Below are 24,778 nucleotides of genomic sequence, written 5' to 3' on the forward strand. Positions count from 1 at the left end.
AAAAAAGTTACTGCTGGAAATTGCAGTGTACACTGTATGTAAGTAGTAACAACAGCTGCTACCTGTGGGAGTGGAGAGAGGAGTGAAAGTAATATCTGTGCCTCACAATAAGCAATCTGCTGCTACTGTTACTTGGCTATTTTATTACAACGAAAGATTTTTGCTGTTTTCTGGGGTTTATTTTTATTCTGCCTTTTCAAAAATACAATGTGTGCATTTATTGCAAAGATGCATATATCTTTGTGTAGAAGAAAACATGATGACTTAAGGAACTCTTTCCAGTCCTCTGCTGTCTTCTGTTCCATCCCACCACTTTAACTAGCTGGGGATCAAATGCTATCGTATTGGGAGTTTGACTTTTTTTTCTTAAAGTGGAAGCTTCACATGCATTTTACACTTGAGTAGAAAGTGAATTTTGTGGGGGGGTTTTGTACAACATCTCGGCTAAATCGGATCTAGAACAGAGCTAGACCTGGCATGCATAGGTAGACCTTAGAAAACTAGGTGAGTTCTTGAAAAAAATAAGGCCCTTAAACACCCCCCCCAGTCAAAATCTGAAATCTTCTGTCTCTGAAACTAAAGCCCTAATTCAGGTCTTTAATCCCTTGCTTTCATTCTGGTCATGGATTTTTATCATAGTAATTCTGCTCTCTGGCTAAATTCAAGATGATGAAGTGCTATTATGCACTTTTTTTTCCCCCTAGCACATTGAGTCACGCACACTAGCTATTGCACAGAGCCTGACTCGGCAGCTCCAGACCACCTGCCTCGCCCTCATGTCAAGCATACAGGGATTGCCACAGAATGTCCAGAATCGGGCCCACCATATTGGGGTGATGGCAGATGACATCTACAGAAGCTTCCGTTCTACTTCCTCTTTCCGTGAAATCTCTGATAACATCCTTGCCGCAAGCAAAGAACAACTGAAGAAAATGAACGAGTCTCTGGATGATGTGATGGATTATCTAGTTAACAACACTCCACTCAACTGGCTGGTAGGTCCCTTTTACCCACAACTGGCTGGGTCTCAGCATGCTGAGCACAAGGGTGAAGGGGAGAAAAAAGCCAGCTAGGAAGACAAACAGCCTGAAACCAGCACAGATTAAATTTGTAGCATGTGTACTCTGCAGTCTGACCAAACAAGGTGAATTGACTACTCTAGCAGTCGGGTCATTGGTTGGAGCAAAACCAACAAGACAGATTAGACTAAAGCACTGAACTCTCTCTTCCTAACCCCAGGAAAGGACCTTTGCTTGGAGATGGACATTATTGTCCTGGGATAGCAGTGCCTCATGCAAACAGTAAGTGCCTTGAGGCTTGTAAGCTTCTGCTATTTACAGTAGACAAGACACCTTGTTTAGTTACCTGGTTAAGAAGCCTTATACTGGCTGATAGTGAAAGTACAAAGTTAACCTAAATATAACTTGTGAAAGCCAGAGTTCTGGCTAGTCTATGATCTGTGCAGGAGAAAAGCCAAATGAACCATTTTTTAATAGAGTCCCAGCTACTATACCATACATAGGAGTTTTGTCAGACTTGTTTGAACAAGTACAGATTGAGCACTAATCTTTTTATAGTTTTTGATTTGGACACTTGTGACCTACACAGCTACCTAGTTCTTTAAAGACGAGATATTAATGTCTTAATGAGGATTTACTACTTGTTCAGGTCTAAGGGGCTTCTAATTTGGTCAGGCAGAGCTACCATTACAAAATGGTAGAAACCAGATTCATGCTGTTTGTACCATGGTGCCTACTCCCTATGTGTCTTTGTAGTGCCTCCTTGACCTTGTTTGTAACACTCATTTTTTTCGTATGTTAGTAATAAATGCTTCAGCAGCCAAAGTCTGTCTCATTTTGAATGGTGTAAAAAGGCAACTCAGGCATTTTTAGCATTCTAAACCTTATGACTCTCTGCCTTGCTTGAACTAGGTGTAGCAAGAGGCAGGCCTGAAATGTAAATCAAGTAGACACAAACTGCTGGTCTAACAGTTTGTGCCACAAGTGCAATCTCTGTATAGATGGGTCAGATGTTGCTGCTGCATTTGTTTCCTCTCCTAGACTTCTCATATACCCTTCCACACCTGTACCCTCTTAGTTTTTACTGTGTTTTGTCCATGCTTATTTGCCTTGGTGAAATGCCAGATTATGGGTAATAACTATTCTGCAGTGTCTGAAATTAGTGGGAACAAGAGGATCTAGACACTAGTATGTCCTGCCTGCACTGCATGTAGCTTCTAATGCATCCTGCCTTGGCTGACCTCTCCTGTTGATCTGTACTTGGCTTTACTAGTGTCAAATACACTCAGAAACCAAAATATCTTGCCATCTGGATGGGGAGGCCCCTCTGAACTTGGCCTCATTTGGTCTGTCTGGTCATTTTCCACTGAGGTAGAAGGAAACTAACATGCTGCTTGTTACTCGCAATGGATTGCAGGCTCCAGTATTGCAGCATCACTAGTCAATTTCCAAACAGGCCACCAGATGGTCAAAATCAAAAACATGTATTTCGGCATTGTATCTGCATTCCAACTCATTGTTACTACCTGGCCAGCAGAGCCTGTCTAAGTTTTTTCAGTTTTTAAACTAGTCAGGTTGTGGAAAATATCCAGTCTTACGTAAACATTTCTGAAGGATTATAAATAATGGCTTTGGGGCCATGCTTCAGAATATTTTTCAAGCTGGAAACCAAAAGGCTATTAATCTTGCACTAAACATAAAGGTACAGGTGTTGGAAGACACCTGCACACTCTAAGACTCCTGGGATTTTTCAGGGGGATTCTTGCAACCACATTCTGGAGTACCTGCTACTTGAAATGTGGCAGACTGTCCCTGAATGTATGATCCAGAGCTTGAATGTCGTCTTTGACCTGGTACTAAAAACAGCTTGAAGAGTTGTCCTGGAGTGTTTATAAAAATATAAGCACGTCAGTGGAGTGCCAGTTGACTGCCTCCTTTTGAACTGCCAACATGAGTCTGGTATGCTTGCCTTCTGGTGTTTTTAGTGCACCTTCTATTCAGCATCACCAAGGAGGAGCTGTTTTCTGAGCCCAAGCAGCTGTGTGACCAGCTGAGTGTCTCCTCATAAGGTCTCCATTCCTGAGTGAGGAAAAGAGACGTCCAGTTCTCCTATGGCTGGGAAACTGGCCATAGCTCAGGAATAGATAAAGGTGTATGGGGTATGAATTTTTTTACCCTGCCTTCTCTCCCTGCACATGTTAAATTTAATGCACAGAATATAACACACAAGCTCTGAATTTGAAGTACAGGGCTAAAGGATAGCAGTTCAGTCAACCACAGTTCACTTGGTCAGATTTCTTCTCTTTGACACCTTAATGACTTTTTATAAGGCCCTTCCCCAAGCAGGCCTACTTGTGCTGTATCTTGTGACACTTAAGAGTAGTGCTCCCACATCTGCTTTCCTTTTGGCTTTCATTCCCTTTGACTGTGGAGAAATAATGGAGCAGTTTCCTAGGCTGTTTGCAATAGGAGAAATGAGAACTGTTCAAAATGGTTTTTGACACTACTGCTTTCTACTTGAAACCTCTGAGTTTATATTGTGAATCATGTTCTGGGTGTCTTCACACTAAAGTGTTAATATTCAACATCCCAGGATGCCCTAGCATTTTTGTTGACAATCACTGCTCTAAGCAAAAGAATCCTAACTTCTAAATATTATCTACACGGGACATCTAATACTCCACAGACTTCACTCAATTTCTGTGTCTTGTTATGTCTCTCTTTGTAAGTTGCTCCAACACTCTACAATAACTGATACTTATCTTTTTCATAGCATACTTGCATAATTAAAATAAGCAACACTTGTAGCAACAAGAAACCCTTCAATTTTATCTTTGGCTTGAAATGAAAATATGAGACACTTCACAAATCACTTTAAACATAGTGGGAGAAGGTGGTTAATTCAAGTCCCTTTTGACAGGACTATGCTGGTACATCTTAAGATTGTAGTAATGCAGGGGTAGGCAACTTTTTTTTTGGCTGGAGTGCTGAAAAAACCACACTGTCTACTTTGGAAGGTGCCAGAGTGCTGGCATGCCAGAAAATGGGGGGTGTACATGGCAGCATGCACTGCATATTAGTATATTTCATAAGCATAAGTGTTGCCTCTGTTGTGTATTCCTTTTTTATTGAGCATGTTGCAATGAGAGGGGGGGAAAAAAGAGACACATGAGAGAAAGGAGAGCAGAGAGAACCAGATGAACGCACATGCACATGGAGAACCACGTGCACAAACATGGAGAACCAGAGCATACCCATAACAGACACGTGTGCACACATGCATCCAGAACCAAACACATGTATGTGCACAGAGGCAGACAAACTCACAGAAGTAGATGTGTGGGCACACAGAGCTGGGCTCCTGGGCCATTGGACAAAGTCTGCTCCAAGGCACGTGTGCACTTGGTTGTATGGAGCTGATGTTGGAGCTTGGAGCAGATGTTTGCAGCCTCCCAGCTGCAGCCAACCCAGGCTCTGGGTAGCTGCTGCCAAGCATGGTAGGGCCTGCAGCTTCCCAGCCTCCTGCTGGAAGTAGCCCGGGCTTTGTGGCTTGCAGCAGCTGCCTAGAGCCCAGGTCGGTAGTGGTGTGCTGAGCCAAATGGCCTTGTGTGCCATGCTTGGCACATGTGCGTAGTAGTAATGCAAGGATATTTCACTTGACTCTCAGATTAGACTAGCCTAGACTTCATGTATGTGTGGTCTCATGACTTCTAATAGAAGAAAGGCAAGGCATGTTGGATTGTTGGTATTTAAATCTGCTCTGTGTTTTCAAACTTCATTTTTTTACATAGTTAATTTTCTGTTGAAAAGATGCTGGCAATCCTTCAAGTTAAAGCAATCTCTTAATACGCATATCCTAGTAACAATTTATGAATTGATGTAGGGTCCAATAAGCTATATGTTAAGTTTTAAGCACTGGCAACCTCTTGCTTTCCCTCTGATCATGCACATGGCTTTCCTCTGGACTTCCTCAAGCTTTTCCACATCCTTTTTAAACTGTGGAGCTCAGAATTGGATGCAGTACTCCAGTTGCAGCCTCACCAAGGCCATGTACAGCGGGAGGATGACATCCTGAGATTTGCTCAAGAAGCATCTATGGATGCGAGCCAGAGTTTTGTTTGCTCTACCAGCTGTGACATAGCATTGGTGGCTTATGTTCATTTTGGGGGTCATGATCGACCATAAGTCCCTTTCAGCCGTGGTGCTAGTGAGCGTAGCACTGCCGAGCCTAGAGGCATGATACGGGTTTTTTTCCCCGAGGTGGAGTAACTTGCATTTTTCCTTAATGGGTTCCGTATCAGGTTTTTATCCACCCATTTTCTAAGCTGCTCAAGCTTGGCCTGGCTCACCAGTCTATCCTCAGGTGTGGATAGGATATGCTGTTGATCCAGGCCGACCTTGACAGGCTCAGAAAATGGGCAGATAAAAGCCTGATGACATTCAATATGGAAAAAGGCAAGGTACTCCTCCTCAAGGTGGTTGGGAATCCACATCACACTTATAGGTTTGGCAGTGCTATGCTTGCTAGCACCACAGCTGAAAGGGGCTTGGGTCCCGAAAGGGACCTTCCTTAATTTCACATGCTTGAATAGTTCAAAATGTGCAAATGTCTGGTGTAAAGAAGTTTCTGGAATGGAACTGGGACATACTTTTCTGGACAGGAAACTTCCAATCTTCATAAATCATGTTGCATACTTCCTGTTACATAGGAATATAACTAGTGGCACAATGTTGACATCTTCATTACAAAAAGCCTGGGTCTAACCTGTGACTGCTGTAATGCAAAAGTATTGAGGAAACCATGTGGTATCTTCTCCAGATTTTGTTGATTTTACTTCCTACTGTAGTAAGGGGCAGGTGAGAGTGCCTACCCCTGCTTCAGCTGCCTTTTATAGTTGCTGCTTTCTCCGATGCCAGTGTATGTAATTGGTAGCAAGGGGAACTGCTGCCAATGCTATGCAGTAATTGAAATGTCAGGAGGCACTGAGCAGGATCAACAGCTGTTATTTGCAGGTGCCTTATATCTGGGAACACACTGTATTAGAGTATTAAAGTAGCTTAAATTACAACGGAACTGAAGCACTTGCTGACCTGTGCACTTCTGGACAGTTGCCAGTCATTCCAGGTATGCTGAGTGGTCTGCTAACCAATCTGCATATGGAAATAGCTTTGACCTAGCAACTATTTAACATTCACACCAATAATATATATTACAAGCTGAAGAATGATGTGCATGAGGTATTCCTAAGTGATTCAGTCAGTATTCTTCACCTGGAGTAGAGAAGTGTTCATTCTACTACGAGGGTAATTTTGAATCCCCCCACCTTAACAACTTGATAGATAGATGCGTATAGACTCTCTCTTCTCCTTGCCATACTACTGGGAAGTGTTAATACTACACCATTGCAACCAGCCCCTTTCTCACCCAGTCTCTTCAGAGCAAGGTTCAGAAAGCAAGGTTCTGTATTGGTACAATGCAGAGCATTTTTGTACCAATACCACCTGTGCCAAACCTGTTTTGTAGATAAACAGGCTCTCAGTCTGGCATCTTGCATAACCACTACATCATTCGCAAAACCACTCTCATATCTGCATTACATAGCAGACTAAATATAAAGATAATATAACAAACTTGCAGCAGATCTGAGGTATACAGAAGACCATTTGTATTAGGTTATGTCCTTTCTTAACTTACCTCCCCAAAGTATCATCAGATGTCCTATACTGAGGGCAATTTTGCTCCAACTTTATTGGAAGCAACTGCTGTATGCCTTGCTTAAGATGCTTGTCTGTCTCTTCTATCTGTCCAAGTCTAACTCATCTATGTAAGATTGGACAGCATATTTTGTTCCTGTGTTAGTGCTCTGAGCACTTGGAACTTCCATTGGCTTCTGCTGAAGTCTAAATGTTGTTGTTTGTGTTCAAAACAGGCTGTTCAAACTTCTACTTTCAAATTTATGTTGAGTTTCTTCCTCTGCAGGTACTAGATTTCTCTATTACAGACTTGTCTTCAGAATCTGATGAGATTCCAGATATTTTGGATTTGGATGAGGAAGACCAGCCAGATTTTTCACATGCAAATTGCCCTTTCATCATGGGACAAAGAGGTGAATAAAGATTGGGCACAACACTGTTCTCTTAATTCACTATAACTTTTATTGCCATGTTAAGTTCTGTTTTGGCCTTTTAAAAAGAAACTATCCAGCTTTTGGTATGTAGAGGTTATTTTGGATCAATATGGCTTAAGTTAGCTGTATCAAATTTCTGATTTAGTGTCTTTTTTCCTAAGGAATACATGTTAGCTTACCTAAGTAGCATGTGTGTCAAAGTTCCTCATGAGGTCCAAATGTGGCCTGATCAATGTTCTCATCTGATGTGCAAATTAATTTACGACCAGGTGACTGTTTGGCTGCCAGTGGCAGCCAAAACAGCAATTTTAATACTTCGACCATGGGTAAGAGACGGACAGTAAAAGTTGGAGTAAGTGACTGGTATAAATCCTGGATTTAAAAACAGCCCATCACTTTCAGTGATAACCGACTAGAGCAATCAACTGCATGCTGAAGGCTTGATTCTGTATTTCTCTTTCACACGTCCTGCTAATTTCAGAGGGAGCTTTGGGGTACATAAGTGCAGCAGGATCAGGTCTATTGAGTGCTAATGACTATATTCTGTGTTCTTTGTGCACAAATCCTGCTGACATCACAAGGAAGGCCCTTGTGAGTTCAGAAGTATTACATGGTGCTGATTTTGTAGAGTAGGCCCAGAGTTTCTGCTTAAAAATATAATTCTGCCCTTACTGTAGGATGAGGTTGACAAGGCCACTCTATAGTAATATAAAAGCTGATTGTTGTGAAAGTTTTAAGGTATAGACACTGCAGTGCCTTGAAATAAAGTTTGAGTTATATATAATCTTAGGTTTGCTGCAGTTTTATTTCCTTTCTTTGTTTCCTGTAACTAATTCCTATGGAAAAAGCTTTCATTGTGATTATTCATTGCTGGGGAATTAATTTAAAAAGGACCAGAGTGTAGGTCTGATTTAGAAATGGCAATTTGTAATTGGTAATAGTGCTGTATGGTCCATAAGTGAAATGTCTATTAAAACATGGTAAGTGAAGCAGAGAAAGGACATGGAAGGTCAGTGAGGGAGATTCATTTAATTCCAGGCTGTCCAACTGGCAGCCCACAGGCTACATGCAGCCCACAACTGCTTAACTTGCAGCCAGTGGGTTTCTGCTGCCCTTATTCTTGGCTTCGGAGTTCCTTCTATCCCAGGGTCAGCCAGAGATAGTGTTAGCATCAGGAGGGGGAAATAAAGGATGAGAGGTGAGGGTATGTGCTGAGGGGAAATGAGAGGGGAGGGGATGTGTGGCCAAGCATGGGGAGGAAGGAAGGAGGCACTAAAGCAGGGGGTTCGTACCTCATTCAGGGACTTAAACTTCCCAGCTGCTGCTTCTGAAGCATGGCCCAAAAGAGGGGTATGACCATGCCTCTGGATCTGCCATTGCCACCTCCTGATCTGAGCCTCCTCCAGCTTCTGTTTCCTTTTGAAAGTGAGGTGATGGGGCAGTGTAGCCCATGTCAGAGGCAGCATAGACCATGGTTGGACAGCTATGATTTAGTGCCTTTAGTTATGATACCAAAACAACCTCGGGCTGTGATGCAGGAACAAGGGACTGCTGAGAAGGAGATGGTTTTGCCCAGCCAGAGCCAGATGTGGCCTGAACCTGAACAAAGCCTCAAAGTGGCTGTTCTTAGGCAGCAAGCCTTTGGAAACCAATTTAAAACAGGAATTTGAAGAACAAGAAATTAGTCACAAACTGCCCCTCCGCTCAGGGCAGACTAATGGTCGAATTTGGGGTCAGGAGGTAATTGGTTCAGAATAGGGATTTTTGCCTCCTGGGTGGTGGGGGGGCATGGTCCTCTACCCAGGATCTCTTGAATATTTATCAGCGGCATTTCATAGAAGCTAGGTATTGGCTGCCATTATTTCTCTGCTTTACCTGTGGCAGGTTAGGGTCTTAGGTCTTTGTTGTATCAGAGGTGATTATGGATTGTATGGGGTGGTTTAGATAGGGATGGTCCTGCCTCAGGCAGGGGGGTGGTCTAGGTGTCCTCTGGAGGTAGGTGCCTTCCAGTCTGACGTCTCTAGGGTCCTGTGGTTTTATGTCTGGCTGGACTCTCATGTATGGTTCCAACAAGGACTGCAGTTCTTAGCCTGTTACCTAGACTCACTTTTGTGACCCCTTTGGGCTCTTTTCATGGAATCAAGGGAAATTAGGGTTGGAAGGTAGCAGTAGCAATGTGTAGGCAGGCTGAGGAAGCATCTGCAGTTGGTCTGTGCTCTTCCTGGGTGAAATATAAAAGATTTTATATGAGACAATTTTATGTTAAAAGTTCTTTTATGTCCCTGAATGGAATATAATCTTTTATAGTATAAAATCTTTTATATTATTGCGATGGGCTAGCTGATGGTGATTTGTCCCAGGGGTTTTGAAAGGGTAAAAGATGATTGGAGGGCTTGGGATTCCCTTTCCTCACCAATCAGGCTCCAGAAACTCGCCCTCCATGCCCTCTGATTGGCCCCTCGGGTCACCCAGAGGGGGATAAAAGGGGCAGCACAGCAGCTGACTCAGGGAGGACCAGTGAGAGATCATGAGGAAGGAGTCTCAAAGAGCTGGGCCAGCAGATGAGGAAGGAGTGTCAGAGCTGGGAATAGCTGGGCCACAGGATGAGGAAGGAGTCTCAAAGAGCTGGCAAGAGCAGGGCCAGCGGGGTGGGAGCACTTGCCCCAGAAAAGCCTGAAGGAGTGGGACCTGCAGGCAGCAGTTGGACCCTCAACAGCATGGTGTACAGCCAGCAGGAGAGGCTCCCTGCTGGCATCCAGAATCCCCGTACATGAGGGTGCAGCTAACAGGAGAGGTTCCTCAGTTCCAGCAAGAAGCTGAGCAGTGACCTAAGAGGTTCCCAACTCTATTTCCAGCTCCTCCAGCAAGAGGTAGGCAGCTTGACATGAGGCAGGGGCTCCTGGAAGGTCAAAACCCCTAGCAGCTTGGCACAGTACCAACACTGGTGGCTGTGTGCTAGAGTTTCTGCCTACCATCTGGTAGATACGAGTTCAAGTCCCAGCTGGGCAGAGTAGGGGTGAGTGAAGCAACAAGGAGGATTTCCCGTCCCGGTGGAAGGTGGTCATTGTGTTTTTCCTTTCCACCCTCTCCAGGTACCTATACCCATCATCTCTTGTTTGATGTTTTGTATTTTGTGCATTTTATATTTTGCCAACCAGTATTGTTTGTTGTGCTGTTTGTGTTTTATACTTCGTTAAACCAGTCTTTTGTCAACTGGATGAATATGTCTACAAATGTAAATGCCTAACCTTTATTGAATCGCATCCCCTCAGGGCACTGTAGTGTTCCCTATATCCTCTAGTTTATACATGTTATGTTCCCACTATTGTTTTCCTCATTAAAAGGTATATGGTTAAGTCTTCATTGGTGACCTGGTCCTGCTCCATAGGGGAAGGAGGGTCCTTACACTGCCCACAGCGCTCATGCACCTGCTCTGATCCCTTCAATTGGAGAGGGGTACATCTTGGAGTACTGTCCAGGCTACATTATAAAAGATTATATTTCATGCAGGAAGAGCACAAACCAGCAGCAGACACTTCCTTAGCCTGACAAAGGGTGTTTGCACCTGAAAGCTTGCAAAGAAGATTTTTTCCAACAGTAATTAAGGCACATTAATGAATGTGTAGAAGTGCCCAGTGATTCTCAACTGGGGTGTTGCTGCCACACCCCAGGGTGCCATGAGAGAGGGTCCCTCCGGCTCCTGGCAATGCGAACCCTGCTTGGGCCTGTGAAGGTGGCATGAGATGAGCCTAGGGGTTTCCTACTGGGAAACCTGGGTGTCTAGGACAATTCTTGCCCTGTTGTGGTCTGAGCTGTTTGCAGCGTAAGATGCCCTGCCGTGTTTGTGGAAAGACAAGTAAAGGGCTGAGATCATCTGAAGGCAACTAACGGGGACCCCTGCACATCTCGCGGGCTCAGAGCAGCTTACACAGGCCCAGCTGAGCGGTAGCGGGCACTAATCGCCCTCCCTAGGGAGACTACATTTCCCAGCAGGCGATGCGGGAGGTCCGGAACGCGGGTCCGGAGCTCGCGGGCACTGAAGACGGGGGAGGGGCTGCGTTGCATGCCGGGAGTCGCCTCGCTCTCCGCTTGTTCCTGCCCGGCGCGGGAAGAAGGTCATTAGCCGGCGCGGCAGCGTGACGTTGTGCTCCCTGGGCCATTGGCGAGACGCGCAAAATGGCGCGTGGGCTGCGAGCGGGAGCGGGGGGCTCGTAGGGAGAGGCCCTCGCCGTAGAGACTCCCGCCCTCCCCCGCAGCCATGAGCGGTCCGGCCGCGCCGTGCGGCCTTCCGGCGGGCTGGCAAGGGGAGCACCTCTGGCTCTGCCTGCAGGCGCTCGGCTTCGAGGCGGCCGCCGGCCCCGGCAAGCTGAACTCCCACCTCAGCCTGGGCGCGTGAGTGCGAGTGGGTGTGTCTGTGTGTGTGTGTGTGGTTGGGGGGTACTCCTCCCTGGTCCCTGCCTGGAGCCCTCCCTCCCTTGTCCTCTCAGGCAGAGATCTCCCCTCCCCCCCACACACACACCCCCACACACTGGGATCCTAACTGGATTGGGAGGAGAGTAAGCTGAAGCCGAGGAGGGAGAGGGAAGAGAGTTAAGCGATGACCAGGGATCCTGGTTTTCTTTGTTAAAAAGAAATACCAAATTCTCTGATTTTAAAAAACAAACCCCCAAATCCACATTTTTCCATGATGAAAACATAATGCCGGTATATCTCATTTGCAGTGATACAGTGTTTTGTTTTCATCATGGGGAAAATGTGTTGTTTTTTTTTTTTAAAATCAGAGAAAACCAGGTGACGTGTTACAAGCCTTTACGTTCTGTTTTGTCTTTTCCAGCTGCGTTGTAGCGTTGTCCCTAATTATTTAAGTTGGGTTGTCCCTGCAATTATTTTGCCATATGTTTGTACCCTAACCATGAGGTGCAGCCCTGTGCTGCCCTCCTTGCCCTATCTAGTGCATGGGGGGCCCCCCCATGGGCAGCCCCTAAGCAGGATGATGGCACCAGGGCCTGAGGCCCTCTGGTTTATACAAGGGGTACAATGGTAGATTTTTTTTGTGCCGATACTGATGGCTGACTTTTAACCAGCCATATCAGCTGATACCAATCCAATTGCCATTATGCAGCCTGGCAGCTTGAAAGCAGCATCTGGACAGTAGGTCGGGGGAGTGGTGTGGGGTGCAGATCAAGGCTTCCATGGCACAGGACAGTGTGGGGCAGATGCTGCCCAGCCGGGACAGGGGGGTGGGGGATGGAGCTGTGGGCAGCTCGTGCGGGAGGTGGCTCCCACAGCTGTGCACGCCCCTGGGGGAGGCACAGGGGGCTTGTGCACCCTGGATCTGTATATGGGGCAAGGGCAGGCTGAGGCCTGGGGGCTGCACCTGCCTCTTCCCAACAGGAGGGCTGAGCTGGGGCTGTGCTTGAGGCAGGCAAGGGTGGGTGACAGAGGTGCTGGGAGGGGGGCTACAGGGTGGGCCACAGCTACTCCAAAATTCACTTTTGCTCCCCCCTGCCTACTGCCACCTGCCCTACCTTGCCCGCTCTGAGCACAGCTCTGGCCCAGACCGCCCCTTTCCCCGCCCCCCACTGGGAAGAGCCAGCGCAGCCTTTATTTCACGCACAGATCTGGGGGGCATATGCCCCCCATGCTTCCCCCAGGGGTGTGCACAGTGGCCAGGAGCTGCCCCCGCCAAACCCCTCATGTCCTTTGGATGACCCACCCACAGCTCCATCCCATGCCCTGCTCTGCCCCAGCCCTACTCCCTCCCTCACTGTGGGGGCCTCAGTCTGACCCTTCATGCCCCTCCCCCCACAGACTTACTGGCTGGATGCTGCACTCCTGGACGTGTGCATGCTGTAGCTTTGCTCATGAACATGTAGTTTATTCATGACGTTATCAGCCACATTGGCCAAAAAAAGCCAGTTGCCGGGAAGCTCAATTTTCCTTTTATTGGTGCTGATATGATATTGACCAATATGCACCTCTAGTTTATACAGTATGGACTGGAAGGTTGTGAACTTGACCAGTGGGTTAAAAGGTCTTGCATCTTACACAAGATGTTGATCCATTCCCTGCTAGGTGCTGCTGTGTCTGCTTCTCTCCCGGAGACTTGAGGGAGGGGACTAATGCCCATTAGCTTGTCTAAGTCTATCTCAACCGTGCAGTTGGTCCAATGACATTTACGGGCCACAAGAACTCTTGCCTTGCATATTTCCTGGACCATTGTGGCAACAATATCACTTCAACACTAATATTTAAAGTGTTGGTGTTTTTGGATATGCCATGCAAAATTCTTAAGAAACGTGCCCCCAGCCCCCTTTTTTTAAATCTTCATTTTGAAGTTGACAATACAAATGTCATGTGAATTTGAATGGATGCTTCTGACTGTACCTGTTCTTTTCCAGGAACATGTTTGACAAACCAAACAAAGATGCACTTCATTTGGTTGCACACTTCTTGTTTACTAAACTGGATCATTCACGCGCAGCAGAGGCTTTCAGGTATGCAGGATCAAGGACAGTGCTGAATATATTTTCAGTAATTGCTTATTTAATGACTGTGGGAGTGGTAGTCTTACAAAGTTGTCATATGTGAGGGTTTTTTTCCTTCTGAGCTCTATTTTATGCAGTTTTGTGATGTACAGTTTACCTTCCTCCTAAAATGTTCTGATGGTGGTAATATTTGGCTAATTTTGGGGGAAAGTTTCATAAAAGATCAGCAGCAACACTTTTTATATGAGTGTGATGTACATTTCTTTCCCTCATGAGTTTTCAAGCTTCAAAGATTGGATAGGCTAGAGCTTCTTAGTGAAAATGCTTGTAAGACTCTTTTAACATGGGCCAAAGATATATTCTTTAATTTAATTCTACAATAGCTGAACACTTCTAACTGAAGCCTTCCAACAAATTTAGTCTGGGACAAACACCTCACATGGAGAAATTCAGTTCAAATGGTTTATGAAACCATACAAAAACATACAAAGCAAATAGAAACTGGATCTTTTAGAAGGAGGTATCAACCTAATGTGTAAGTGGCACTACTCTGTCTAAAAAGAGTTAACTGAATCTTTATAGCAAGCAAAAAAAAATCCCCAAACCACACAGTGGGAGTGACTTAATGTGCTTTTAGCTCTCCTGGCATCATACGTAGAGTTTGAATGCTATTACTGTTCTCCTCCCTTATCAGACTTTGTTGAAGGAAGCATCTCTACAAACCTTCTTATTGCTCAGTTACATAACAACTTAATATGTATCAGTATGGTATGAAAATGTACTAGAATGGACTCTCTTTGCTTGCTTTTGGAATGTAAAGGTTTTGTTGCCCTCCAGCAGACAAAAAGGGAGATGCAGAATTCAGGAAGAAATGCTGTGAATGGCTAAAAGAAATTTCAGTAAGTATTGGAAAGGATAAAGTGGATTGTTGTAATAGGTTCTTGTCTTTAGAATCAACACAATGCATTCTTTGATGGCAGATAGCTTTCCCAAGTACTTTACACGGTGAAAAAACCGTAAGTTGAAGTAGTTTGAAGCAAAATACACAATCTGGTATAGTTTACAAAAATCTGTTTGCATGGAAGTACAGTTTTTTTTGTGTACTGCGCAGTGCAAACCTGTGCATGAGCCAACAGGTCAAACTTAAAAGAGGGAACAATAAAGTTTGACTTGGGTACAGTTTATTCTGATTAATGAGGCCATCATATGAGGTATTTTCATGGAAAATGGACTTGGAAAACCTCAGCATGTTCTGAAAGATTAATCTATTCATATATAAGAATAAACGTGCCAGAAGTTAGCAGAGTTACTTGAACAGAAGGATAAGTACAAAGCAAAATTTCCTTCTGAACTTATTATCCTAAGCTCTTCCCAGTCCATCTTCCATCAAGTTGAGCTTCTGTTAAGTATGGTTTGTGGAAATTCATAGTATGTCTTGGAATTCTAAACCCTTTTCCTAATGGTTAACTGGATAAAAGACCAGAAAAAAGTGAAACAGAAGTATGCTGACTAAAGCTTATAACACACACAAATGGATAAATCAGTGACCAAAGCATTCTTCTAGTGATTGTGAAGCTACTTAGAGTTTAGGGAAGATGGAGGTGATCTAAGAGACATCTGAAAACGTTCCTAGCCTTGGTCTGGAACTGTTCCCTTTTATGGAAAAGCAGTGAAAGTTTTGACTCCTTTTTCCAACATGCAGCTTATGTCTCTTTTTTGACAACATAGTCTAGGCTTACCTTTTGGCTTGTTTAGCAGCTACACGATCTATATCAGACTACTGGGATATTGAGTTGTTACTAAAGAACTGCTTTTTGAGAGGAGTGTAGGTTGTAGCTGTGTTGGTCTAAGGACACACCAACTGCTGAAACTTCCTTCGCCTGACAAAGGGTTTTTGAACCTGAAAGCTTGCTTAATAATTGTTTTCCAACTATTTAAGATGGATGCAAGGAACCTTGTCTGCTTTTTGAGAGGATTTCTTAATCATCTATTTAATTTCCTTAGGTAGAATGTGGAAACATCTTTCCAGCTGTTGTAGCTTCACTGTTTCTTTCTCCTGGAGGTCCTAAGTTTATTCATTTGATGTATCACTTTGCAAGATATGTAATGATACAAGCAATGAGAACAGACTGCAAAGGTAAGTTATAACTAGCTGTGGGAGTACATTGTTTTATGACGTGAAATAGTGAAAGTACTTATGGCTTTTAATCTGTTATAAAAGGTTTAAATGGGCTTTTTAGTTCACATAATTAAAACTCTTCATCACAGGTTGGGAAGAACTAGGCTTAGATGTGGGGTTTTTTTTTGTTTTTTTGGTTTTTTTTAGTCACTTTGGATTCGGGGAGTGGGGCAAGAGGGATTGACTCTTAAGGGAGCCAACCCTTGTATGTATAAAATAAGTTCTTGATCTCCAATGTTCTGCAGTGATACCTGGTTTGATCTTGTAGCAAGCAAAAAAATGGAAAAGTGGTGACCTAACGGTACAAATATTTAGACCCTTTCATACTTTTGAGATGTTGCGTTGGCAGGCAGTAATTCTGAAAGGTATTATATCTCTCAAGATAGTCTGTGAAACAAGTAGTGTTGATAAGAATGCTGTCTTTTATTTCAAGTGAGGCAAAAATACCTTCATGAATTAATGGATTGAACTACTGCCTTACTCTTCATCCTTTGTAACTACAAACTGTACCATGTTAGCTAAGCTGGTCTAAAATTAAACTGTTATTGTACATGTCTGTGTGCGCGTGTATACAGTGTGGGTGTAAAGAGTGGGGGGGGGTGTAGTGGGGGTGTTTGTGTATGTATTGGTGTTTGTATAGGGGGTGTAGGGGGGTTGTGGGTGTAGTGGGATGTATGTAGGGGGTGTAGCGGGGCGTGTGTGTAGGGGATATTGTGTGGGTGGGGGGTGTATAGGTGCTATATATACACACACACAATATATACTAAGTGTGTGGGTAGTGTTCATGTCTGTATATGTGTGTGTCTGTATATTTGTGCGTGTGTATTTCATAGATTTCATAGACATGAAGGCTGGAAGGGACATCAGAATATCACATTATATTGTGTGTGTAATATATAATGTGTAGTATGTATAGTGTCTGTGTATATAGTTTGTGTATATATAGAGAGACATATTTAGAGGTGTAGGGGTGTGTGTGTGTGTGTGTGTGTGTGTGTATGTATATATATGAGAGAGAGATCTCTATATACCTATATTTATCCTGCTCTGATTTTAAGGTTATGTTTCTGGAGAGAAGAAAACTGAAATATAGAACAGAAGCTTCAAAGAAGTCAAATGTGTGGAAAATTAAGTAAATAGAATTCCTGAAAACAGCTTGAGGATGACTTGAAAAACATTAAATATGTCCTTTTTCATCAAAGTGTCAATTACAATAGTTCTTTTTATGGCATTGTACCTGCATGCAGCATGAAAAACAAGTTTCCTTATGCTCTTAAGAGAGAGCGACTTTTTTTCAGGGCCTTATCGGAAGATACTTAAAGCATATAGGAGTACTGGCAGAGAAATGTGCACAATTATTTTATTTTACCTCTTCCCCTTATAAAAGTGTTCATGGCTGTTTAGTTGCAAGTGAGACAGTAAGGTGGTCTGTTGAGCTGCTTCTTTCCTTCTTGTTGCCTGAGCTTGGGTTTAAGCAAACAGTATTATGACAGCTTTGTAGTTGTTAAGGGTGACATGATCAAGAGCAAGAAAGAAGGCAGAACCCCCTCTCCCCCCCACAAAAGTCTTCCCCCAGTTCTCTAAAAGGAAAGAGAAATATAGAAGATATAAGAGTTGAGATGTGGTATAGGATGAGCCACCCCAGTTCCCAAGATTGGAACATCTGTATCTCATGTACATAAATTAAAATAACTTTCTAGTCTAGGCTTTTTTTGTGGGGGATAGGAGGGGAACACTGCTAAAAATTGCATTGTATAAATACAGTTGTCTATTTTATTATCTACAGATGCTGGCATATATTTCCCAGAAGCTGTAATTTTGAGGCCTGATGACTTGTACAGGGCAGCTGCAAGGTGCAAAGTGGCATCTAATAAGTTTTTGCAGGTTGTGCAAAAAGAAGATTTTGTCATTCAAGAGTATCAGAAAAAGGCACAGTAAGTGATACTTGGCAATAGGTTTTGTCTAACTGAACATCTTGATAAAACTATCCTATCCATGGCATACGTCACCCTCTTCCTGCTTTGGAAAGATTCCTGGTTTTGCTTCTACCATGAATGGCATTTTTCAGAAACTTTCACTACTGTATCTTCTCCATTTCAGCAGAGTGGTAGAAGATCCTGCTGAGGTCTGAGGGTTTTATGGATTTCTTTCCGTACTTCTCAGTGCTTCTCAGTAGGGCTATGCAAAGCTCCAGTCCCTGATTCGATTTGGCGGAGATTCGGCTCGATTCAGTGGATGAATCTCTGAATCCAAATCAAATCAGAGGACCCTTTAATCTCTCCGAATTGAACTGGAACCCTCTGAATCGTTTCAGACATGGGCAGCTTTAAATGTTTTTTCTACATACCTCTAGGTAGCAGGTGGCTCGTGAATGCTGTGATGCTAGGATACATGGAGTGTCCCACAGAAGCATGGGGGACTCCCCAGTGTGCTTGGCAGCAGACCCAGAAGTGTACTACAAGCGCTTCCAGTCCACTTCTGGGTCTGCCAGAGCGTGTGCTGGGGGGCCCCTTCAGCTCATCCCGGCTCAGTGACTGGTGCTTCCTGGATCTGGGGGCGCACCCAGGGTCCTCCTGTGGCTGATTGCCGAGCCAGTCCTCTTCCAGGTTTGGTGCTGAACTTGTGGAGGGCCCCCTTGCCCTCCTGTGGGGACTCTTCATGCGCCCTAGCATCACAGTGGTCACAAGCCGCGCCTGCTATCTCAAGGTATGTAGAAAAAACTTTTAAAGCTTTGTCTACGTTTGAATCACTGATTCTTCAAATCAGCATCAAATCTTTAGATTTGGATTCGGCCGAATCAAATCAGGGACAGTGATCCGAATCAATGAATCAGATCCCTGTCCCTGATTCAGGCTGAATTTGAATCAAATAGGGCCCGCTTTGTGCACCCCTGCTTCTCAATCTTTTTAGACCTGAGGCAGCCCTTGGAAAATGCCAAGTCATGGTTTTTAGTCATTTTTGGCTATGGAAAAACAAGAGTAATTAGGTCAGAATGTTTTTGACACTGGGTTCCTGTGTGAAAACTCTGGATTTATGTCATGAATCATGTTTCAGCCTGTGGCACTCTTGAAAGGATCTAAAGGCACCCCAATCTAGGGTGGGCTTTTTTTTCTTGCTAAAAATTGTATAAATTGAACTGACTCTTTTATTATCTGCCGTAGCACCCTGGTTGGGAATCGCTAATCTAAGTACAAGAGCTCTGACTCATAGTGGCCATTACTAAAGATTAGTACATCTTATAGTTGAGGTTACTATGTATATAAATTTAGACAATTGCTGAGAAATAACACATCTAGTAATTGCAATAGAATTTCTGTGGCTGCTAAAAACTTTTCAATTCAGTGTAACAGATGACCATTTCTTTCAGGTCTTCTGTATTACTTTTCCTTCAAAAAGTCACTGCACAGGACAGCAGCAGATTGTGTGTGTTTTGCATTTTTTTATGTTGTCGTCATCATAAACTGGTGATACGTGATCAAAACGACGGATCTTAAATTTCCTGTGGTAATTTTTTGCATGTTCGGTTTTTACAGATTATTAACTAAACAGATAAAAGATCTAAGATCTGAATGTGCTGACCTGCACAAGCAGCTTCAAAGGTAAGTGTACTTTTCTAGCTGTAAATTGATATATCATTACTAAAATAACTTTTGTTCCATTTTAAAGGCTTAAAGCCAGAAATTTTGTATACCTTAAGTATATTTTTGTCATGGCTAACTTGATATTTGTTTTAAATAGAATAGAGAAAAATGACCAAAACCAAAGTAACAGAGCAGAGAAAGTTCAAAAGGTGAGTATTTCCTTTTTGATGGCAGTGCCTGAATTTCTTAATACTCTCCACTATATCTCATACTAGTTTCTGGTACTGTTCTCTCCTTTTAAACATGTTAACATTTCTCTCACAACCCTATGGGCTTTGACACTCTCAGCAAGATTTGATGCACAGCATATTTCTTCTCCTATTAAGGTTTGCTCCATGTGGACAACTGTAACAGAAACCTTTGCTGGCTTGGAAAAGGAGAAAGAAGTTGTGGATTCTGTTGTTAAAGGTCATTTTGACCAGTATACTTTAGATGCAACAGACATCGCTATCAGTGTTCCAAGGCTGCTGCTTGACAAAATTGAAAATGAAATGTACAGAGTAAGTGATAGTTTGAATAGCAAGTGTTTTGTTTGTTTGTTTGTTTGTATTTGTAGAACATGGACTACTATACAAAAGAGTATGGTTGGCCCTGCAATAAATGCAATAGAAATAGAGAATAGTGGGTTACTTGCCCAAACTAAAGTAGTACACTGATCATGCCTCTGAGGAAATGCCTTATATAGGGCCACATTGTACAACAAACAGGATAAGCAATATAAGGATCTGAATTTAATATTTCTGCATCTGTTATGGTGATAAGCAACATCTTGTTGCTCACAATCCCTGCATGCATACACAGCTTAAATTTTCTCTTAAATTTTCCAGTTATTGCTGTTCAGAGGTCTTACACTTTGGGGGATGAAAGGGTGGCTTGACAGAAAGCGTGAGAAGAATTTTTAAGACAGAGAGACCAGACAAGATAGTTTTGCATTTTTTCCAACCCAACCTTACAAAAAGTGTAAACCAAAACGTGTGTGTGGGGGGGATGCAACTTATACTACAGTGATGCCCCTTTCTAGAATTTGGTGTAGAGTTATCTGGGGAAAAACGAGATAAAATTACACTGGTATTAATTATACCAGTGGAGGTGTCATATATCTGCTTCCAGCATAACTATCTGCTAAAACAAGCAGGCTATTGTTTGCTTCCTGCTGTAATAGTGTCAACTTCACCAGTAATCCTGGGACAGCTGGTCCTCTGACTTTGGACCCTATGCAAGTTTACACTGTACAGAAATGATGTGACATTGGTGTTAACATGTCATGTATCTTGCCCTTGTGTAAGAAATGATCTGATCCTAGATAAAAGGCATCTTAGGAGTGTTATAGTGTGCATAGGTTATAGTATAGTATTTTTGGGGAGAAGTAAGGCATAATAACAAGTGGGGGGGCAGCTTATATTTAATCAAGTGTTTTGTACATATATTAAAGGAGGTAAAAACCTGGCAGTAACAAATATAGGAAGCCCTGTTATTATAAAGCCAGTAAGTATACCTTCAATCCTTTAGTTAAGTTGTTCACTTTTAATGACACCAAGGTTTCAGCAGCTTTAAATTTCAAAGCCAAAATGAGTTTTTGACTGCGGTGCTTTTTGTAATGTTTTCTTTTTTTAAAGCCTATTTCTAATAAACACAAAGATCAATAAGGCTTGTACTTCCACTATACTTAACATAGAAAAGCCACCTGTCTAATAATTGAAGCATCATTGTTTACTTATTGTTGCTAATCATTTTTCTCATTGTTTGCTACATCTGAAGTTGCATATAGGCAGTGTATATGACACCGGAAAACTAAACTTCTTGACAGTCATTCAGTTATTAAATGAAGCCTTGAAGATTTTAAGAAGTGAATGTCAGCAAGTTGACCGTAAGGCACTAAACCTAGATCTTCAGTACATTGAAGAGAAGACCAAATTCCAAAGTAAAACTTTATTGGGTCTGAGGTCAATGAGGTAAGCTTTTGAGACTTTTCCTGGGGCTCTTCACACTTTTGGGAAGGAGGATAATGAGCTCCAGAATTTTCTTTCCAGAAAAGAAAGTAGCATTTTATAGTTTGTACCTTTGTTTGCCAATTGTTTTATTTTGCCCTCAATATCTGTTTGGCTTGACTAATCCCTAGGTTTTCAGATTTTCCATGTAAAATTGTTTGCAAACTTCAGTATTTTCTCCTGGCTCTCCTTAGACTTTGCTGTTGGCAATATAAAAACTGAAACTGGCTATTTGAGTAATTAGACAGTAGTAGAATTTGTGCCTCCTGATTTATTTATTTATTTATTTTGGAACTTTTTTACTTGATAATTTTTAGCATAGTAAGCTCAACCTAAAATTTTAGAATTTTAGTTTTTTGTTTTTTGTTTTTAAACAGTTGTTAAAATAGTTCAAGAGAGTGGCAACTCTTTCACAGCTTGAAGATTTTATCAGTTGTATCCCTCGTAAAGCTTGTATTTAGGCACTCGCTGCTTTGTAGGAATTAACAGAATACATGAATGAGTGGCCTTCATTTTAAATTTGCTTTTTCAATTTTTATACTACTACAAATATGAATCATAATATCTCACTGTCTCGAGTTATGGCTGGATACTGAGAGAGGAAAAAAGATTTGTTCTCAGACAAAAGAATGAAATAGACTTTGATAGTTTCTTGCCTTCCTGTGTTGTCTACCACCCCCTACCCCAACCTTATGACCCTTGTTTTAAAATGTTGCAGGCACAAGCTAAAGCGAGAGGATCATGTGTCCATAAGGAAATCAGTTGTTGAAAAGCAAAAAGAATGGGATATGAAGTGGGAAAACATTTTTGGGCAGTCTCCTTTTGGTTTGTTTAAAGTTCAGAATCCAGTAAGTGTCCATTGGAGGTGTGAGATTTCGGTGGAAGAGGGAAGGGAAGGGCAGTATGGTTGGGTGGGGGAACATATATGCTTTTACTGGAGTTGGGGGAGATGAAATGATCTATTTACACAAAATTATTTGTTATCTGTATTTGAAATAAGATGGTGTAGCACAGTGTAGGCATGCGTCATTTACAGTAACCAGTTATAGCTACTGCTCCCCATCCCCATTTGGGAATTCAGAGGTGGCTGCTTCAAGTGATGATTGAGCCATGGTGACCAAAGCCCTGGCAAACATGTCTAGGAATTGTCCATATAACTCTTCTGTCTGCATGGCATAAAGTTGCACTGTGCTAACAGATCCAAACAGGTCCAGTTGTGAGCGCAACATTTTAAATTAATGTTAAAATAAAAATGACTTGCTCATTGAGTAAGGGATAGCTGCTAACTCCCTAATATCTGCTAAGCCAGTTCTCAACCTTTTTAATCTTGAGGCAGCCCTTGGAAAATGCCAGTTCAGATCACAAGGTGTCAGAATGTTTTTGACACTAACTAAGAATTCCTATTTAAAATCTCTGAGTTTATCTTGTGAATCATGTTTGCACACCTAAACAGTGCTAGCATTGTGTGGTACCTGTGGTTCCCCATAAAAGAATGTAAAGGCACCCCAGGGTGCAGCAGCAACCTGCTTTGGAACACTTCATTTTGCACGGTCTGACCTTTGGTTTAACAAAAAGTACCCTTCAGTAGTGTCATGCTAATTATGTAGAGTTTCACAAAAGTGACTGCAGGCATCACTTTTATTTTCAAAGGCACTAGATTTGTTACCAGCTATGTCTGCCCTCTCTTTTGATCCTGCAACTGAAGAGGCTTATAAGACCAGTGTCTTCTGTCAATATCCAGCATCAGTTCCAGGTGGGTAACTTGATAACTTTTTTGGTCACTCCTACGAAGTTCCTTGAAATTGGGAATTCCTTTCCCATTACTCTGCTCCTTTTCTGAATGGCTCTTTGCAACTGAAGAGGGCTGAGCAAAGTTTTTCTCTGGAGCATTTCTGTACTCCTTGGGTTTGTTAGAGACCAGTCAGAAAAAATCTGTATTGGGTCTCTTTCTTCTTCCATAAACTGGAAAGTTGGGCTGAAAAATCAGCCATTGGCCTAAGAGCTGCCATCCTGTCAATACCACTTTCATCCTGCTGGTGGGGCCAGCTGCTTCAGTATGGCTGACCCCACCAGCAGACTGAAAAAGTAGGGTCCTGCATCTGGAGTGGATTTTGTTCTTCCCCACTTAGCAAACATGCTAAAAATAAAACTTTAATGAAATAACAGGAACCAAGAAAGTCCTGGAATTCTGATTATACTTCAAACTATAGCATGTGAGGTTTGACCTTGCTTTTTTTTGCGTATAGACTTCAGATGAGGTGCTTTTAACCTGCAAAGAACTGTCCTGCATGTGATTGAATCTCTTCTATTTCATTTAGATGATACCTTTTTTTTTCCTATGGACTTTCATCTGCACAATAACCACAGTTTACTCCTTGAACTTAATTTAGAATTTACTTATCTTATACTGCCAGAGCTGCAATGGAATGTACTAGATAAACCATCCCATTTAGGCTCTTGGTTGAAGTGGGAGAGGGAGGTGGAACTAATTGTGTTGAATTTTACCCATTAACACTGAAGGATTTTTTTCCCCCCCCCGTCAACAGAAAAACACCTATTTGTGCAGTTTTTGCACTTTCTGATAGATCAGCTCTTTTGTGCTGAACACTTTTCAGTGCTGGTTAAATGGTTTCAATACTCTGATTTAATTGGCACTGTAGCCTTTGAACAAGTCTGCATAGAGCCCTGTGGGGTCTAGAATTTACCTTTGTCATGCAAGAATACTAAGAAAGCAAATGAAATAAGCCTTCTCCTACATTCCGTCTTTTAGATGCACCAAAAAAGGGTTATCATAAGAGAGTTGATGGAGCACTGGGCAGCACAATGAGTACAGCAGAACTTACATCCTCAGGGAGGTATGATTTACATTTAGGAACTCATTTTTTCTTACTACCGAAAGTAATTTAAGTAACTATGGAAGAAGTAACTTTTCAGTAATTGCTCTTAAACTGTTTTACTGAAAACATTGATTATAAAGTGTGGATGTTAGGGGAGGTGGGAAGTTCATGGTTGGTGTAGCTGGGAGGCTGGTACACAAATAGAGCTAAAAGTTTGCTCTGGTTGTCACAAGCTCTCCCTATAGTAAAACTGCCTTCTGATGACTGGGACGAATTAAGGAAAATCGTAACAGACAGGTACGGGGCAGACAATGTATGTTAATCTTTAGTAAAAGTTGCTTAAATTTAAAAACTGAGCAATGTTAAATGTAACTGGCATCTTGTCTCTTTCTAGGATCTTCTCACTCTCATCAGAGTTGGCTACATCAGAAAACAGCTGTCCAGTTCTTGAAAAGGTTCTTTAATTTACTTACCTCCAAGAGAAGTTTAAATGCTAGC

The 24,778-nt window shown here is 42.6% G+C and overlaps 2 protein-coding genes across 14 annotated transcripts in view; both read left to right on the top strand.

Annotated features, from left to right (window-relative positions):
• Positions 1 to 7,936, top strand: part of PLIN2 (perilipin 2) — a 15,045-nt gene extending 7,109 nt beyond the window's left edge. The window contains exon 9 of one of the 2 annotated variants that reach the window (XM_019554903.1): positions 7,000 to 7,936. In XM_019554903.1, coding sequence (XP_019410448.1) covers positions 7,000 to 7,134 — 135 coding nt within the window. In that variant the 3' untranslated portion in view covers positions 7,135 to 7,936. Of the gene's footprint in view, positions 1 to 704; positions 1,845 to 6,999 lie in introns of those variants that run through there. The other variant, XM_019554902.1, reaches the window with a different exon arrangement.
• The window catches only part of HAUS6 (HAUS augmin like complex subunit 6), a 29,592-nt gene continuing 5,734 nt past the window's right edge, over positions 921 to 24,778 (top strand). For 2 of the 12 annotated variants that reach the window (XM_019554890.1, XM_019554898.1), the window contains exons 1-13: positions 11,252 to 11,539; positions 13,549 to 13,644; positions 14,456 to 14,534; positions 15,640 to 15,772; positions 17,601 to 17,748; positions 19,348 to 19,413; positions 19,553 to 19,604; positions 19,782 to 19,955; positions 21,214 to 21,407; positions 22,162 to 22,291; positions 23,094 to 23,196; positions 24,214 to 24,298; positions 24,675 to 24,735. In XM_019554890.1, the coding sequence (XP_019410435.1) occupies positions 11,406 to 11,539; positions 13,549 to 13,644; positions 14,456 to 14,534; positions 15,640 to 15,772; positions 17,601 to 17,748; positions 19,348 to 19,413; positions 19,553 to 19,604; positions 19,782 to 19,955; positions 21,214 to 21,407; positions 22,162 to 22,291; positions 23,094 to 23,196; positions 24,214 to 24,298; positions 24,675 to 24,735 (1,455 nt within the window). In that variant the 5' untranslated portion in view covers positions 11,252 to 11,405. Of the gene's footprint in view, positions 996 to 11,248; positions 11,540 to 12,248; positions 12,299 to 13,548; positions 13,645 to 14,018; positions 14,171 to 14,329; positions 14,535 to 15,639; positions 15,773 to 17,600; positions 17,749 to 19,347; positions 19,414 to 19,552; positions 19,605 to 19,781; positions 19,956 to 21,213; positions 21,408 to 22,161; positions 22,292 to 23,093; positions 23,197 to 24,213; positions 24,299 to 24,674; positions 24,736 to 24,778 lie in introns of those variants that run through there. The other 10 variants (XM_019554892.1, XM_019554895.1, XM_019554901.1 and 7 more) reach the window with 10 other exon arrangements.

Source organism: Crocodylus porosus, unplaced genomic scaffold (genome assembly GCF_001723895.1).
Source record: "Crocodylus porosus isolate Cpor-Errol unplaced genomic scaffold, CroPor_comp1, whole genome shotgun sequence".
NCBI classification, from domain to species: domain Eukaryota; kingdom Metazoa; phylum Chordata; order Crocodylia; family Crocodylidae; genus Crocodylus; species Crocodylus porosus.